We start from the raw sequence: 20,220 nt of genomic DNA on the forward strand, positions 1-20,220 counted from the left end.
GATATAAGTGAGCAACTAGAAAAACACATTACTAATTTAAGAACTTATTTTCAGGTGCAGGCTGAGACATCTACTCTACATCGTGCGATTTGTGCAGTAGATGATACAATACCGATCAAACTGAGGGAACCAGAAATGCGTATAAACCATCTTACTAAGGACGAAAAAATGCGCACCTGGATGGGTAAACCTCTTCACGGGCGACATTCTAATGAGATCAGTCAAGACCATGTCGACAATAAAGCGTCGAACTATTGGCTGACATCAGGAAAGTTGTTCCCTGAAACAGAGGGTTCATTACTCGCCATTCAGGATCAGGTTATACCAACCAAAAATTACCTGAAATATATCGTCAAAGACCCTCAGGTCCAAAATGACAAATGCCGATATGGATGTCAAGCTCAAGAAACCATCCAACACCTTACCGAGGGCTGCCAGGCATTTGCTGCAACTGAATATAAGGAACGGCACGACTCAGTAGGAAAGATCCTTCATCAAGAAATAGCCATCAAAGTGGGACTTCTCCAAACAAACCATCTCCCATATCATCAATACGTTCCTGAAAGTATACTTGAGAATGATAACTACAAGCTATACTGGGACCGCACTGTGCTCACAGACCAAACAGTGGCACATAATAGACCAGATCTCATACTAGTTAATAAACTAAAGAGACAAACAACACTAATTGATGTGGCGATATCCAACAACAAAAATCTTCGTGGTAAACAAAACGAAAAGATCGCCAAGTACAGGGATCTGGAAATTCAAATACGAAGACAGTGGAGAATGGAAAGTACCCAGACAATACCTATTATTCTCTCTACTACTTGAGTCATTCCGAAGAACCTCCTAGAAAACATAATAAAGCTAGGTCTGAATGAACATCTCTACAAAACCATGCAGAAAGCTGTACTCCTCTCAACGTCCAGATGTGTACGAAAATTTTTGGAAGATACTCCAACATACCAAGTCACCTAGGGCTCGATAATACGGAAAGAGTCCCATCAGAGCTCAATCCTTTTGATACCGTAGGTATCTGGGATGAGTGAATTGTCCCCTTAGAGGGAGTGTGAGCCGTATGGCCAAATCTGGATGTCATTTATTTTGGAATTTTGGATTTTGGAAAAAGAACAAAGATCCAAATTCTATTAATAATAAGACTGACATCAAAGATCTTTCCAATATGCATCATAATTTAATAAATTGAGTTGTTTTTAAATGCACCATGGAAGATATTTAAGATGTAAGATACGACCCTGAAACACTCCTGTTTTAAGATATCTGCCCAATGTCATCTGTCAATGTCAGATATCAATTTTTTAATCCATGTAAACTTCTAAAGAGTGTAAACATGAAATATAATTGTATAATGTAATGTTTATAAAAAAAGTGCTTATTGAAAATGGAAAATTGCCGAAACGTTTAAGCAATAGTTAGACAACTTATACAGAAGTAAAAAAACTTCAAAATTTGTATATTGGTATAAAAACATTTGATTAAAACTTGTTAAAAGTGTCGTCAAAAAATTATAGATCATCCTCAGTGCCTTCTTTTGGTACTTGTAGCTAACACTAAAATTGCAGTGGAGACATCAATAATATGGTTTACATATTTTAATTTAAATTATAATGCGACCCTAGGTCGATGACAATGGTTGTAGATGTTAATACTTAAAGAGCAGCATGCTTCCTTGCTCGACTTGAACACTGACAACTCTTGTCAGTTAAAACGACACAGGCCATATATATATATACATATATATATATATATATATATATATATATATATATATATATATATATATATATATATATGTTTTATTTATTTTATTTAAAATCCTTTATAAAAGGTATGTATATAATTAAAAAACATTTTTCTTAAAAAGATGTGATGTTAAAGTTTTAACAAATAATCTGCATAGCAACGTAAGACTCCCCACAGGAGTTGTTGCAGACCCTCAGAGAATTTCTCTGAATGGGTTCTAGATGGAAACTCCGCCATATTTAGTTTAAGTATATTAATACCGTTGCCGTAAGGGTTTCAAGCCAAGCATTTTTATTGTTTAGCACAGACTTTGCTACGATTTCAAAAACAGTATTTCCTTATTTTACAAATCATTTTTTAAATAAATAAAAACAATTACTGTCTCATTTGAAAGTTAATTGCCAACTTACGTTGATATATCTAAATATACATTTTTGTTTGTACGTAATCAATGCTAATGATTTCATTGTTTTTCTGACAATTACACTGTAGTATATCAAACTGTTCCCAGTATTTTACATGCATTGGAAATTTATTGTTTCATTAATTTATTTAACTTCAAGATAACTATAAATAAAGAAAGTCGGTAGGTACTAATAAAACACAGACACTAAGAAAACACTACAGCGCCGTGAATATTGTACGTGATCATTATATCAAAGTCTAGAAAAATTAAAAAATTATGATCAATGAAGTATAAAACGTAACATGACAAAACTGATACTCAAATGTTGATAATAAATGGAAGAAAATTTAAAATGATCTTTTGTGTGTTAAAAAAAACCCACAAATAAGTTTGAGGAGAGAAAACATAAAACAACAAAGACAAAGGTGGCTCTTCTATAGGTGGCTCTTCTATAGATCCTTCTTCTTCTTCGGCTTTTTCCCATTATGAGTTCGTCGTTTTTGCCATCCACAGCAGTCTATTCTCCCAGTCACCTTCTCTGTCTCTATCTATTATAGCATTTCCTATGTACGTTTTCCATCATATAGTAGGTCTTTTCGGTCATCTCTGCTCTGCAGGGCTATGTTTTCCAATTTTTTTTGTAATTGAGCATTCTACTTCCATGTTGGAAGTATGGCATGGAATTGTCTACACCATAGATGAAAAAGTGCGGTGATGGCGAGGACTCTCGAGAGAAAGTGTACATTAAATTATCACCAAGACAAAGCTGTAGACTTCATCGAAGAAGTCGAAGGACAACAAGAAATGCCCGAAGAACCAGAGGAGATAATCACACCTACATCTCCTCAAACGAGCTAATTAAAAATAGTTCACCGAGAAAAGCGCCTGATCTAGATGAAATTTCAAATAGAGCTCTGAAGTATCTACCAGTGAAAGCAATAGTATTTTTAACCAACATAACGAACGCAATCCTTAGATTCAGGCTCTTCTCAAATCAATCGATGGAAGGAAGCCCACGTTATCATGATTCCGAAGCTAGGAAAGGATACCACGTTTCGCAAAGCTACAGGCCGATAAGCTTACTTTCAGCAAACAGCTAGATTGTAGAAAGAGTAATAGGTACTAAGCAAACTACAAGCTGAAACATACGAAATAGGACTAATTCCAGAAGCTCAGTTCGGATTAAAGCAAAACATTCCAGCGAATTACAAGTAATTAGACTGACAGAATACATAACAGCTGGATTTAACGACAAATAGTACACAGGAGCAGCGTTCCTGGATGTAAGCAAAGCCTTCGAAAGAGTCTGGCATAAAGACCTAATGTACAAAATGGGAGGCTACGGATACAGTGAGGCCATGGCGAGACTGATCTCTTCTTACTTGAGCCACCGAAGCTTCAGGGTTCGAATAGAACAAGTATTATCCGAACACGGAGCTCCGGAGGCTGTAGTGCCACAGGGAGCAGTCCTGTCATTCCTACTCTACACAACATACCCGCAGATGTTCCAAGAACACCAGGAACACTACTCAGCCTTTATGCAGACGACACAGCGATTGCGGCCAAACACAGAAACTTAGAAGTAGCGATCAACAATCTACAGACAGCATTGGATAAAATTGAAGAATGGTGTATCCAATGTAAAATAGCAATCAATTCAGAGAAGACACAGCAATCATATTTGAAAAGACGGGAGAAAGCCCAGAGGAATAGCTGTTAGTGCAAGATAATCCCATCGAATGGAAAAGAAGTGAAATACCTAGGAGTCATTATGGACCAATGCTTAACATCCACGCAACACGTGGACACACCATCCAAAAAACAGCAACAGCCAGAGCAGCAACAAGAGGATTCGTAGGTACAAAAAGCAAGGTACGATACAAGCATAGGTACAATAAACAAGAAAATGAGACTGATAAACAGCATCATACTTCCAAAAATTACATATGCATCTCTCGCTTGAGGACACATCGCTTTCTGTTTGGAGACTTGCAAATAGTAAGGATGATAAATAAAATGGCAGAAAAAGCCAGAATTAGGTTTGCAGAATTAGAGAATCACCCAAGACCGATCCTGCGAGAGATGATAAGATATGATCCGTTCCATCGATGGAAGCACAAAAGACCAAAACAGCAAATCCGGGCAAACACATAAAGTCTAGATAAGTCGTAGCTCTACCAACAGAAGAAGCCCCAGCACGCATTACTGGCAATTTTAATAATTGATGCATATTTTTAGGACAGCCTTCAAAAATAATAATACATAAATTAAGGCTTCGGCAACCAAAAAAAAATTAAAAATATTAACAAAATGGCGACAGCCATCCAAAAAAATTAACAAAACCCCAAAACCTGGGCAAGAAGGGCCCACATCCTCGGGCACCGAGTCGCGGAACTAGGCGCAGCCCGGATTGGAGACTCGAGGACCGAGCAAGCAATTTTAGTTCGATCATACGTCACTAGAGAAAGCTGGAAAAGGGCGCCTCACGCTAGCCTGCATTGATCGGGTTAGGATATCGTGTTGGAGTTCCTGTACCCAGGACTTCCACACGAAAAGCATTTTGGTGATAATGATCCCTTATCGCACATCAGAGTGCTATAGGGGGGAAAGGGATGGCCTGGAGCATTGGAGCGCGGTGGAGTGGTTCTTGATAACACCATATACCTCGCTCTAATGAATTGTAACAGCCGAGTGTGATTCTAAGGGGCGTGCAAGTCTCTCAGACTAGGTTAATCAAATTGCAATAATGTTTTATTTTTACTAACTCAACTCCGTGGCAAAGAGTAACGCTCTAGGATAGAAGAATAACCTACTAGATAATCACAGTTTTCTCACTTACCTGGTATATAACCATCTCCCATTCCATCCGGAGGAACATCACCCACCGCATGTGTCAGTGCGTGCCGTCTAAGGTCACAGTTTCTACGGAAAACTTTGCCGCACGAATTACACTCGTAAGGTTTATGATCAGTATGAGTAAGCAAATGAGTTTTCAAATTTGATCGTTGGTTGAAGGAACGGCTACACACGGGACATTTATGAGGAGACTCTTCCATGTGTAAGATTTTGTGTACGGCCAAAGTACGCGACTGGCAGAAACCTTTGCCGCACTCCCCGCATTTGAACGGTTTTTCTTTACTGTGTATGTATCTGAAACAAAATAAATATTGAGTTTATTATCAAATCATATCACTGAAATGCTTAATTTAATCATTTATTGCCATTAAAAACGTTTTTTTTTTTCAGGTTTTCATGTAACAATAGCATTGGAGTCCACTAGGAAACTAAGAGTTGTTATCAACAGGTCCTCGAAGACACTTTGTCTCAGGACCATGTAACCTATGTAGACCCATACGTCGCTATGTTACCAATTCCAACGGTAACTTATAATATATAATGTAACATATCTATAAATTAATAACATTTAAAGGGTTTTCACCCATATATCTTAGTGGCTCATAGCATGTATAATTTGTTACACTGATGATGGAATTTACATTCCGAAAACGTTCTGTAATGTAATTGTGATATAGCCCGTTTGGGTATTTTATTATATACCTTTTATATAGGATTTGAAATAAAAAAAAAATTAATAACATTGGAGTAATAGCGATATGATGAGGAAACAACAAGGCCCTATTTAGATATAAATACATACATATTTATATATGCAAGGCTATGATGACAAGTCACACCGTTTGTCTAGTAAACTAAGGACGCTATCTAGGAAAGAAATCTGAACTATTACCATTTGACATTTTTTTTTTATTTATTTACGCTGTAACCACCAGGGTTATTAGCGACCTAAATATATAATACAGGTAAAGTTATAAAAAATTACAATTGATACAGTCCTGAGTCTTTAAGATAACTTATTGTGTTTTTAATGTTCATGTTTTTTCCTAGGGCTTCCTTTATATTATTTGGTATAGTGTGCTTCTTTCTTGCTGCTTCATATGTTTTGCACAGAGTTAGTATATGCTTCACGGTGAGTGTTACTTGACAATTTTCACACATTGGCGGCACAGTTCGCGTAAAGAGGTGTTTATGTGTAAAGTTACTGTGTCCTAGTCGCAAACGTGTCATTCTCACTTGGTCCTGTCTATTCGCTGTGGGTTGGAACCATGGTTTCACTAATTGTTTGATTTCCTTGAGTTTATTTTGTGATGCACTCCACTTTATGTTTTATTTCTGACTTAAAGTCATCTGAAGAAACCTCATTAATAAGAATGGAGTCCTGGCTGAAGGATGCTAAGCGTGCTAGTTCATCTGCTTCTTTATTTCCTTGTATACCTGAATGTGATGGAACAAACATGAAGTCAACAGTGATCTTATTATTATTTAGAATCTCTATTTCTGATTTGATATGTGAGGTAATTGGATTATTGGTATATAAACGTTTGATAGTGTGAAGTGAGCTTAGTGAATCGGTTATCATGAGAGACGGGGACCGTTTTGACTCTTTTATGTGGATAAGTGCTTGTAATATTGCAAACAACTCCGCAGTATATGACGAAGTACCATTTGACATTTCAATCATATTTTGTTCTTTAAACGATACGTTTAATTAATAATACTATATTAATTACATATTACTATAATTAATAAATAATATTATTATTTTTAAGGTACGATTTAATACAAAATAATTAAAAATTATGTTAGTTTAGATTTAAAATTCTAGCGTCACCTAGGAAAGAAATCCGAACAGATAAACTGATAGATAAAATAAATTAAAATTATCTGAATATAAAATATAAAATATATATTTGCCAAATAAAGTACTGAATAAAAAGTTATCTGGAAAATAAATTGTGTTTATTGTGGTTCGTTATTATGTTGTAGGTTATCGCGAAATCAAAAATATAACCTAAATATTGTTGTTTAGTGTAGGTTAGAGACATGGATATTAAAATATTTAATGAAATCGGAAAGTATGATCAGTATGATGTTTAATGTTTATAAACTTGTGCGAAAATATAATATTTGATGCAGAATTGAACATTTTAATTTTTGTTAATTTGTTGTTAATAAATAATTATAAAAGTAGATGTATACATATTTTCATTTAATTAGTTTAGGGATTCAATACTTTCATAATCTTGATAATTAAAAAATGGATTAATTAACCTTTTTCAAGAGATATTGGTGCTATTGATTCAATAATAGTAAAAAAAAAATAAGTAGCAAAAAAGACTCAGAGTAAGTATACAAAATATCCAGAGTGTAGTAGGAAACTTTCAAAACTTTCAATAAATCTTCTATATAATATATGGAATATTGATTTTAAATTCTGACAATTTCGTGATACTTCTTGGATATGTTTTTTAGCTACCTACCAGGTAGGAATAAATAATTCTGTATTCTTGATAAGAAGTTTAAATGGAGATAATAGAAATGGGTTCTTATAAGGAGATTCCGATTATAAAGTAAAGCCAATTTTAAAAAGTCCACTAAACAATACAATTTCTATAATGAGTTTCATATTAGAACCAGATATGCAACATAATTTTTTATATATGGAAGAGAAGGTTTCTATCAATTCAATTCTATCTATTCAATCGTTCTAATCTACAGCAACATTCTACGAGTATAACCTAGCGAGAAATCAAAATTTTTCAATCAAAGACAATTTTGAAGATAAATTGCTAAATGAAGACATTACTGAACTTTTTGAAGTTGAAGATGTTTGAGCTAAACTTATATAATATTTTAGTGTTATGGAAAAACCTGAGAAGAATCATTAAACATGTATTATTTTTTTATTTGTTATTAAATTTTTCTTTATATAATTTAATTTACTCCTGCCACCACAAAATGTATAATCAAAAGAGATATTAAAACATTATGGTGATTTCTTTGACAATTAATTAAATATTTGTGTGTTCCGAAATAAATTTTAAATTTATTTTACCGATAAGTAACCTCAACATAATTTGACGTGAAAAGGCTGGTACATTTTATCTTATAAATAAATGTCTTTCCTTCAGATAACTATCTGTACAATATTTATCAGGAGGTAGAAAGACCGGCCCTTTCAGGCAAGAAGTTTATTATTTTAAAAATTTAATTTTTAATTCTTTTGAAAATGTTGTTGATCCTAAAAAATTGGCTGCGAATTTGGTGATCTAAATTGGCAAACTAGAATTACGCTGGTTTTATACGTAGATCGATTTCATAAGACGACTTCAAGCAAAAAGTTTAGCGACTCTCCAAAGGGGACAAAGGGGAGATGCAATTGATTGCATGATTCTTAATATGTGAACAGAACCATCTGATTTGAGTTTTTTATAGTAGGTAAAAGATGGATATACTTCTGGAGAAGAGTGGCTGGAAAATCAAGATTAGACAGAGTTAGAAACGAAAGAATACGAGAAATTATGGGTGTTAAGCACAATATAACAGAAGACATCAGAATAAATCAACTAAGATGGTATGGACACGTCTAAAGAATACCAAAGAAAGTATTGAACCGGACACCGCATGGAAGAAGAAAGCAAGGTAGACATATTATGAATAGAGCGATATTATGAATATCAAAAATGGAGAATAAAATATACCTGAACGTCACGAAAAGAAGAGTATATATCTCCCAAAGTCTTAAATAAAAAACACTTCTTTGAAGAAAATAGAAAGTTGTTTACAGAACTATGAAAAAACAGAAAAAATATTAGAGTCTTTAACGGCCAAATTGGTATAAGAAATAGCGATAAAATAATCGAATAAAATTAGAAAGACACAGTAAACGACAGCAGCAAAAACTTTAATAAGCCTATGTGTAGAATGCGAAATTATAATGCAACAAAATTCATTCATTTAAACAAAAGATGTCTAATCTCTAGACTAGTCGAATATGTCTCAAATAATCATCTAGTTAATGCCAAACAACACTGGCCCGCAAAGGTAACTGGACACGTGAAATTCAGATAGCAGATAACCCTAATGCTGATAGGTACATTCAGGAATGTCTAGAAGAACATGTATTACCTTATATGCATTTTGTAAGTGAAAATTTTCTCCTAATGCACGATAATACTTGCCGCACATAGCCAGGATAACAATGCAATACTTTACAGATGTTGGTATTCGGTTACTAGCCTGACCACATAGAAGCCCAGACCTTAACCCGATAGAGCATTTGTGGAACAACTTGATTACGGCCAAATTATGGCGAGTTTGAAACTCTCGTAGCGTTAGAAACGGCACTAATAAAAAAGTGTGAATAAATATCGCAAAACTAGATTTCTGCTTTGATCACGTGTATGCTAGAAAGGATGCGAGAGATAATTCGAGTTTAAGGAGGAAATACCGATTTTAATATCCATATTTTAGAAATATTTTATGATTTTGATTTGAAAAATATTTTGGAATCAGGACTTAGGTATAACAAAAATGGTAAATTGTTATTTCTTGTTATATTAGTCAATATTTTTTTTTTTATTTTATGGTTTGTTAGTGAACATACAATAAAAATAATTCATTAAAATTGAAGCTTTTCTAATACTTTTTATTCTACTTAACATAAACTTAGTGTCCGGTTACTTTTGCGGGTCAGTGTATATTTTTATCACATCTCATCATCAAAATGGACAAAAAGTCAAAAGAACAACACAAGGAAAGTGGAGAAATGAAATATATTGAAAGAATTAAGTCTCCCCGAACATAGTCCACAATATCATATCAGAAAAGAGAAAATATTAGACGAAGAACTACAAGGAAAAGAACGATATAGAGGAAATATACCCTCATATTAAATAAGTGATATACGCAAGCGAAGCAATGGAACAATTCATAATCATTCTGGCTTTATAACCCTGTGTGGGTCTTAGCCTCCTCAAGAATTTCTCTTCAGTCGTTCCTATCCATCGCCTTTCTCCGCCAAGCACGTATTTCCATATTTCTCATGTCTTCATCGATGTTATCAAGGAACCTTGCTCTGGGTTTTCCTCTTCTTCTCTGATCAATATGTCTAGTAAAAATGTGAGTGCTCCAGTTCGGTACAGGGTTCGGGTAATCCATGTTCCTAATCTCAATTCCATTTTTTGTTTGCAGAGTCGTCGACGTGAGTTGCGTCCAGCTAATAGTTCCTGAGATTCTGTAACATATGCTTTTTTACATGAAGAGGTTCTCGGCTTCTAGCCCAACCCCCAACCTAGAAAGCCAGGGACTCTTCTGTTAGAGTTGCCATACCTTAGTCTGTTTTGGTTCGCTGTTGGCATTTTTATTTCCCACTTACGCAGCAATGGAACAATTAGATAATGGAAAAAAGAAAAGATACGGCAGAAGTATGAAAGGAAAAGAAACACGATCAATAAACTCAAAAAACACTACATTCGATAACAATGTATATATATATATATATATATATATATATATATATATATATATATATATATATATATATATGTATATATAAGCGAGGTTCCTACAGCCTCTGCCGCTTCTCGCATTTCGACCGCCATCGTTTTCTGTCCATCCATTTGTCTTCTTTGATGGTTCTATCTCTCATTATGTGCCGTACATTTTCTTCCAGGCAACTGAAGACCTTCTTCTTCTTTGTTGTGGTATGTAATTTAAAGCTTTCTTTGGCCATCTATCTTCATTCATTCGCTTCACGTGACCATACCACAGTAGTTGTCTCGTTTCAATTCTGTCTACACTGGAATATACACTATTTGTCCTCCTTCTAATATCTTCATTCCTGATATGACCTTTTTTGGATACACCACACGCTCTCCTTAGAAAATCCATTTCTACTACTTCTATTCTTTTTCTATATTTTTTCGTGATCTGTCAAACTTCTGTCATAATAAGCTCTACCAAGGTTCGATAGATTGTCAATTTCGTTTCTTGTCTAATATCTTTAGACCATAGTAGAAATTTTAGAATGTTTACTGCTTTTTTTTCCTGCTGCGTTCTGTTTTCGATGTCTCTTTTGGTAGTGCCTTCTGTAGATATTATAGATCCGAGATATTTATATTCATTACATGTTTTTGTGATTCTAATTTCTAACTCCGGATCTTCTTCATCATCTCCTATTTTAAGATACTCTGTCTTTGACATATTCATATTGAGGCCCCATTTTTCATGTTCTTTCTCTAGTTTTCTAAACATGTAGTACATGTCTTCCTCATCATTCTCTACAACTACCTGATCATCTGCGAAAAATAATAATATACCATCAGTGCACGATCTTCCTGCACGAAATCCATTTTGTTCTTCTATGTCTTCGTATTCTGATTCTATTCTTTCTTTTATTATTCGACCGTACAACCTCCTCACTGAGCCGATAACAGTTATTCCCCTATAATTAGAGCATTTGCGTTTATCCCCTTTCTCGAATATTAAGCTGATGTATCCAACATTCCACTCATCAGGGATATTTTGTCCTTTTAAGCATTTGTTAAATAGTTGAACCAACACCTCATGTAATATTTTTGGTCTATACTTTACCAACTCAATTGGGACCTTTTCTTCCCTCCGGAGAGACTTTATCACCTTCCACGCTTGCCCAACTCTTGCTTCACCAATATACCTATCCACCTCTGCGCATATTCGATCCCACATCTCTCATTTTTACTTTTCACTGCTTCTCTTTTTACTAGCAGTTCATTGTCGGAAACCTACAACACAACAATTCCTACTTCTCAGTATTAATAGCTCAAGTATCCTAGTATTGCAGACTTCTTTCTTTAAAAAAAGAAGAATTAGTCTAAATAGTGGAAGTGTATACTAAACCCATGAAATTTTGGGTAGTATATATTTAAAAAATATATTTTAGTTGTTATAATTTAACATAACTATTTATTATATGGTGCAGATAAATAAATATTGATTGTCGGTAATTCGCAAAGTTCTATTTTATTTACTATTTAGTTTGTTTACTATTAATATTGGCTATGAGTACGTGTGCTTGGTTATATAGTAATTTCCAGCCACTTTTAGTCTGTCAAAAAGTAACTAACTTCGCAAAAAAATAATTACTAAATTCACTAGACAGTTCGGACTGGGAATAGCGAACCGAGTATAGCCAACATGATATCCAATGATTGATAACGGTCATGGAACTAGAAGAAGATAAAGATTTCACTGTTTTCTTTAACTTCAGAGAGTATTTCATTCATCTTGTTGTAGAAATCGTCTTTACTTTCTGGATCTGCATCTTCATTTGGGGCATAAACTCAGACAATTACGATGTTGTGCCCATTCTTTTTCATTTCCAGTATTAGCAGTTGTTCATTTACTTCGGTCCACGATTTAATATTGTTTTTAAGTTTTTTTCGAATGGCAATAGAGACTCATCTCTTAGATCTGTTACTTTCATAATAACTTCAGTTATGGTGCGATAACAATGTATGGAGTATAAACATACCTTGGAAGGACACGATGCATAAAGACATCGCAATTTATATATAGTAGAAAAGAATAAGAACATCTAGAATACTAAAATAGTCCCGAACTAATAAAAGAAACCAAATATGGAACATACTAGGAAGAACTTGTGCAAGCGTATAAGAGCAAAATAGAATATAAGAGCATAATACATAGAAGTACAAGGAGAACTCCTGGAATTAAAAATAAATACATGTAAAAGTACAAAGTAAAAAAGATTATCCACATTTTTGAAAACACGTATGCTGAATGCTTTTCGGTAATCTGTAATCACCACAATAGCAACATTTAAAGAAATTCGTTTCTATAAATAATTTTATACTTAAACAGGTAACTATTCCAAACATACACCCCCCTTTTGTCATAGCAGTAGCTTTAAGACAGGTAGTAATAACATATTATTAAAAAAGCAACAAACCACAACAAAAGAGTAGTGAGAAATAAACTACAAAAAAGAGGCTGACGACGGGCACTTTTTGTTTGTTTTAATTATTTAAATTTTAATATCTTTTTGTGGGAGATAAAGGTGCATTTTAATTAAAATAATAGTTCTGGTAATATAGTAGGAATCCACCGTGGTAATATTTCATTATTATGGTAGACATAACTAGCGAGCGCAGAGTCCCTCGACCCTGATGCTCTTCAACAGGTGTGCTAGCTTAGAAGAGACAGTGACGCACCAAATTGTATTGGATAACGGGAGGTCAATACCAATCTGATCTGATATCATTAAAAGATATTTATTGTTTGGTTGATGAATGTCTCGTATTGAGTAATCTCGAACAGAAAGGAATTACTTAGTCTAAAGTGCGATTGATCAGCATGCGAAAGCAGCATCAAAGTCACACTCATACAGGGAGATAACATACTAATATTAAAAGTTCAAAAGAGAATACTTTAAAGTGCACAAAACAAGTCAAAACAAACTGCAATAAGTAATAGTTAACGTAATTAAACCTAACCAACCATAGTGTTACTGCAGAAACTTGTGACTTGTGAATGAAGTGGTATTGACAAATTGAAATAATTTACCACAGAAATAACTTTTGTTTTGTAATAAGAATTCATATCGCAATTTGTGTAAAATAACTGAACTGACCAGTGATTGAAACGCCCGTTTAGAAAATTTATCAACGCCAGGAGTAATTGCAACCTTTGGCGAGAACAGAGTCAATGAGAATGTGAAGTCTCGTGTGAAGTAGATATTTCGCAACTTTTAATAACCTAAATCTGACAAACACTTTTTCGGCAAAAAAAGTATACAGAAATATTTTTTCAGTTTTATGTTTCAAACTAATATAGTGCTAACTGTATTTCAAATACAGTTTTATTTTTTTTTTAACGTTATCTAGCCACACTTTTTTTCCATTTTTACCATTTTTAATCGCCTTTTGTAGTTTTGACTACAAACTATCTGTTACCTGTACGTGTTGTGTGCTTTCATTACAAATCTTGTTGAATAATAAGTAAATGACGATATTATCAATCTATATAATCCATTGAAATGTTACATTTTTTAGACCTTAATGTGCATTTCTTAGAGGACGCAACTTTATTTGATATGTTGGGAGTATAAGCTTGAGTTCAAGTTTTTAGGGTCGTCACCTTTGTCCCCTGGCCGACATCTTGGAAAAAGGGGTGCAAAGAGTTTTCTAGCTGTATCTGGTACACTAGCAACCCTAATGAAAATTAAATTCGACATTATTTGTAGCAAATTAAATTTTCTACAACTTTATTTCTATTACTTTCTATTGAAAAATTTAATATAAAATTGTTAGTCACATAAATAACTAAAAATATTTGAACAAATTGGCTTTTGGAACTTAAGGTAAATGATATATGAATAATAACATCAGAGTAATATTATAGAGGGTTTTTCAAAGAATAATTTTCACTACAAATTTGTATAATTTCATTCATTTTTTTCTGGGTTTTACAGCGCACCAAAGGGGACCAGGTTCTGGCTTAGTTTTTTATTATATATTTTTTTATTCATCTCATTTTAAATCGGTTTATCATTATATTATTATATATTATATATTTCTTAACATTTCCATGTTATTATTAATCTACTATCGACCCTTTCCAGCAGATGGAGATACAGACCATCACCTAGTAAGAGCAAAAATGAGGTTGAGAATATCTTCAGAGAAACCTAAGGCCAACAAAGCATTGGGGCAGTGGAACATCGAGAAAATGCAAAATAAGAAAATCCGAGAAAATTACGAACAAGAAATTAAACAGCATCTAAATACAGTAGACCAGAGCAATGATGTCGAAAGGCTGTGGCAACAACTGGAAAAATCAATTACGGAGTCAGCAGAACTAATAATATGAAAAACCAGGAAGAGAACAGGGAAATGGTTTGATAGAGAATGTCAAGAAAAACTATACGACAGACAGATAAAGCGAAACATTATGCTTCAACAAGGAACAGCAGAAAGTAAAGAAAACTATGCAACTTCACGCCGAGAAACAAGAAAATTAATTAGAGAGAAAAAAAGGAAGTACGAACAACAGAATTATGAAGAAATGGAAAGAAATAGGCAACAGTCAAATAGTCGAGCATTTTACAAATCAGTGTCAAACGAAAAGAAAGGCTTCAGACCTAGATGCGCGTCTGTACTCAAAAAAAAATGATGAATTAATAATAAACGAAAAAGAACTGCTCCAAACATGGCAAGAATATTTCAATACTTTACTAAACATACACTAAAAGGAAGAATATGGAGAAAATATATATTTTGGGGTGGACCTACCGGTAGAGGAACCCAAAATAGACGAAACATTGCAAGCAATTAACAAATTGAAGAACCGAGAAGCTCCAGGCTCTGACAATATACTGGCTGAATTCCTTAAGTACGAAGGAGAAACTCTACATAGACAAATACACAAACTAATAACACTTATATGGAACGAAGAGGAAATACCAACAAAATGGCACGAAAGTGTAATAATCCCCATCCATAAAAAGGGAGACAAAACCAAGTGATCTAATTATAGAGAACATCCTATTAAGTAGGCTGACACCGTTTGTAGAAAATTTCATGGGGGAATACCAAGCCGGCTTCAGAAAACATAGATCGACCATAGACCAGATCTTTACTCTAAGACAGCTGCTTGAAAAAGGTTGGGAATTCAATAGAACTATCCATAATCTCTTCATAGATTTCCGGCAAGCGTACGACAGCTTTAAAAGGGATCAGATGTGGAATGCAATGGCAGAATTTTCAGTTCCAAAAAAACTTATCCAGCTTGTTAAGTTATGTGTGAATAGCTGTAGATCCAGAGTACGGATAGGTAAAAAACTCTCAGAATTTTTCGAAATAAGCAGTGGCCTGAAACAAGGAGATGCTCTGTCACCTCTCCTCTTTGATATCATCCTGGAGAAAATAGTAAGAGCAGCACAACTTAAACTAGAATTACTGACAGTAAATGGACAAAAATTACTACTAGCATACGCAGATGACAATGACATTGTGGGAAACACAGTCACCAATGTGAAAAAAACTTTTAATAAATTGGAGGTATAGGCAAAGAAAACTGGTTTAAGGGTAAACGAAGAGAAAACCAAATACATGTGCATCAACAGACAAAAGGGACGAGATCGAATAGGGCAAAATGTTACAATAGACCCATATAACTTTGAAAGAGTGGAGAGTTTTAAATATCTCGAAGCCACAATCACTGCAGATAACGATGTCGCGAAAGAGATTAAAGGAAGAATTCAGGCAGCAAACAGATGTATGTACAGTCTCCACAATACTATTAAATCTAAAAGCCTAACACGAACATCAGAGATTAGAATATATAAAACGGTGATTAGACTGGTGCTCATGTAGGGGTGTGAGACGTGGACCCTGACCAAAGAAACTGAAAGAAAACTTAGATGTTTTGAGAGGAAAATCCTCAGAAGAATATTTGGGCCTTATCACGACATTAATAGCAACCAATACCGAATGAGAACAAATGCTGAGGTCAAGCAGATGTATAGAGCGAGCGATATAGTCCAAGAGATTAAATCCCAACGTAGGGGTGTGAGACGTGGACTCTGACCAAAGAAACTGAAAGAAAACTTAGATGTTTTGAGAGGAAAATCCCCAGAAGAATATTTGGGCCTTATCACGACATTAATAGCAACCAATACCGAATGAGAACAAATGCTGAGGTCAAGCAGATGTATAGAGCGAGCGATATAGTCCAAGAGATTAAATCCCAACGTCTAAGATGGGCTTACCATGTCCATAGACTCCCTAATAACCGCCTTGCCAAGTTAATATGGGAGGAAGCTCCCACAGGAAGAAGGCCCTAGGACGTCCACGAATGCGATGGAGAGACAATATATGGTCAGATCTAAAAACAATGGGGCTACCCACTGAAGAAAAGAGAAGGGAGAAGAAGAAGAAGACTCTTTCCGCCACCACAAAACTTACCCAACCTCATGCGCTTGCGTCGCATGAAAAAGCACCAATTGGCAGAGATAAAGTTTAATAAGAGCACAGTACCAATATTATTCCAAGATAAATTTCTTCGTAATGAAAAGAACAAAACAAAACTTAATAGACCTTCTTAAAACTGCTCTATCGCAAGTGGGTTTTAGTGTCAGGCTGAATCTGATGCAGATACAGTCATTGACATTCTTGTCTTGTTCACAGCATTAGGAAGGAAGCAGTCCAATGTTGTGTATCTAAAGTGACCAATTTTTTAAACCTTCAAAAGAGTGTAAGTCGCATCAATTATACTGTCCTTCAAGTTTTATATACGACGACGTCATTTCAGAGAATTTGCTGTTTCTCCATGCTTTTTTAGGATTGACACATCCTGAATTAAATTCATTAAAATTTTACACAAACATCCTGAGTTAGCTAGCGAAACAGCATTATTTCTCAGTGAGAAAGTCCAGCTATTTTTGTTCACTGTCATTGGTGAACGTTTTTTTGTCTCTTTATATGGTGGAAATAAATATGATTCTCTGACAGCAAGAGATACAAACGTTTCGCCAAAACAGTGACCAAAAATACATTTAACTTATCATCGCTTCCGCCAACACAAGAACAAGATGCAGCTCTCTTCCACAGTCTTAGGGTTTATCTTCAGAAAACACTGCGATCGGGAAGATTGGGGCTGAAAAAAGCGTGAAAAAATTTGGATACCAATCAAAACTTTTAAAACTCCAGCACCCCCGAACTTCTGAAATTAATTTTCCGCTGCAGACTGCGAAAACTGTGTTATGTACCTACTGAAGCATAGACAAAAAATATGATTTTGATTCTTCATAAAAACTTTTAAACCACACTCTATACATTTTTCTTTTTTTCTTCGAATCACTAATCACTAATTTCACTGTAAACTATCTATACTAATTATACAGTAAACATTTGGGTTTTTGTCGCAAAGCTTTTATTTATAATACAATCCAACACTCACAGCGAAATGACGTCATAGTATGGTGGTGTGAACGATTTAAACACTAAGAATAATAAATCATGTTCCTATGACATATACTGTCATAAATACGTCAATGCGATAGAAAGATTTTTTAGAAGATGTAAATTTTTACACATTCCGTTAAGCGCAAAGGTCTCTCTCTTTCTCTCTCTCTCTCTATCTCTCTATCTCTCTCTCTCTCTCTCTATCTCTCTCTATCTCTCTATCTCTATCTCTCTCTATCTCTCTCTCTATCTCTCTCTCTATCTCTCTCTCTCTCTCTCTCTCTCTCTCTCTCTCTATCTCTCTCTCTCTATCTCTCTCTCTCTATCTCTCTCTCTATCTCTCTCTCTCTATCTCTCTCTCTATCTCTCTCTCTCTCTCTTGTCGTTTTCCCATTATTAAGGATCGTGATTTCCTTTAATACTACTAACAAATTTTCCCATTAAGAGTTTCGCAGAATGAGTGGCGCGCAGAATTTTGAATTTGGTTGGACCATCTGATTGATCTTGGTCTTCTTCCTGAAAAGTTTCCAGAAACAATCCTCTTCTTAGTCGTTAACCTGATGCAGGTATCGTTATATCATAATGCTATTAACTGATTTTTTCAATGTTCCTCCGCGTATTTCTATCTTCTGCTATTCTAGCAGATTCTGACAATAGAGCGTAAATAGTAGCAACAATATAGTCCGTGTATCGTGTCGGAGAAACAATTAATCTCTCTAAATTATCGTTACCTCTGCGAACAACGTGACCAAATAACTGTAGAATTCGCTGTAGACATGTTGTGGACACCTTTTTTTAATGTCACGATTTCAAGGATTTCAGATATGTAAATACCGGAACTTTAGATAGTACATAATATTATTTTATTCCCAGTTACTTCCTACGCCACTGATAGTGCCGTCAGTGTTCCTTCCTTCGGTCTTTGGCCACTTTTCAAGGTTAACCAGCCATGGCAGCGGCTTAGTGGACGAAGATGTGGATGCTGTTACCAATAGCGACAGACGGATGTATAATATTCGTAGATAGATAGTGTCTACTATCACCCTAGCGAGAGTGGATTATTACGAAATTCTTTCTTTGAGTCCATCAGAATGTCATTGTACTTATTTACTTGTCATTTGATTAATAATATGTAGTATGAAGAATGCACTGAATTAATGTTTGTCTACCATCAGCAGCGGCGACACTTTTAATTAACGAAATAAAACCAGTAAACCTACCATAAATTTAAAAATGTTTCAGTAATCATATCTAGGTCAAAATATAAGACCTAGGTATCATTGAAAGATTAAAAATATTAATTGAAAGAAAATTGATATAATAAAATCTTTCGTGTATAGTATTTTAAATAAAAAATTCTACACTAAATCAAATAAACAGTAATAGGATCAATGTACAAACAGTCCACGTTTGTAAGGGGTATAAGTAATCAAACTTAAAATCATTCGAATATTGTACCCTAATTTTAATCTGACCTGCACTAGTATGAGACAAGAAACGCTTGCTTTATATCACATACACATATAGTTTAAAATCTTCTTCTTCTAATGGCGCTACAACCCTTTGTGAGTCTTGGCCTGCTTAACAATGTTCTTCCATTCTGCCCTGTCGGATACTTTCCTTCGCCACTGCCTGATGTTCATGGTTTTAAGATCCCTCTCTACGTCGTCAATCCATCTTTTACGGGACTTTCGTCTTGTTCTGTTTCCTTGGGGCTTCCATGTCTAGACTACTTTTACAGCTCGATTATCTGGCATTCTTTCTAGGTGACCAAGCAAGTTTAGTCTTTGTGACTTTCCAAATCTAACAATATCTGCGCTCTGCATTAGTTCATCCAGCTCGTGGTTCATTTTAATTCTCCACGAACCATCGCTGCATTGGGTTGGTCCAAATATCTTCCTTAGTATTTTGCGCTCAAATATTCTCAGTTGATGTTCATCAGTGGTTGAGAGGGTCGTCCACGTTTCACATCCATATGTGACCACTGGTCTAATTACTGTTTTGTAGATTCTAAGCTTAGACTCACAATTCAGTAACTTACTTTTCATTATAGGAGTTAACTTATATAGTTTAAAATACTGAATATAAATACACTAGAGCATCTAGTTCTAAAACCAAGGCAGCTGTTACAAACCCATTTAACTGCCAATATTTTAAAATAAGCGATGGGAAAAAGTATTAAAAATATGAAGAGTAAAGAAAAATTAATGAAGTGGTACTAAC

At 34.6% G+C, this 20,220-nt stretch overlaps 1 protein-coding gene across 1 annotated transcript in view; it reads right to left on the reverse strand.

Annotated features, from left to right (window-relative positions):
• LOC140445779 (uncharacterized) overlaps positions 1 to 20,220 on the reverse strand; it is a 139,368-nt gene that overhangs the window by 38,089 nt on the left and 81,059 nt on the right. The window contains exon 3 of the mRNA XM_072538117.1: positions 5,013 to 5,323. Within this exon, the coding sequence (XP_072394218.1) occupies positions 5,013 to 5,323 (311 nt within the window). The remainder of the gene's footprint in view (positions 1 to 5,012; positions 5,324 to 20,220) is intronic.

Source organism: Diabrotica undecimpunctata, chromosome 7 (assembly GCF_040954645.1).
Source record: "Diabrotica undecimpunctata isolate CICGRU chromosome 7, icDiaUnde3, whole genome shotgun sequence".
Taxonomy (NCBI): domain Eukaryota; kingdom Metazoa; phylum Arthropoda; class Insecta; order Coleoptera; family Chrysomelidae; genus Diabrotica; species Diabrotica undecimpunctata.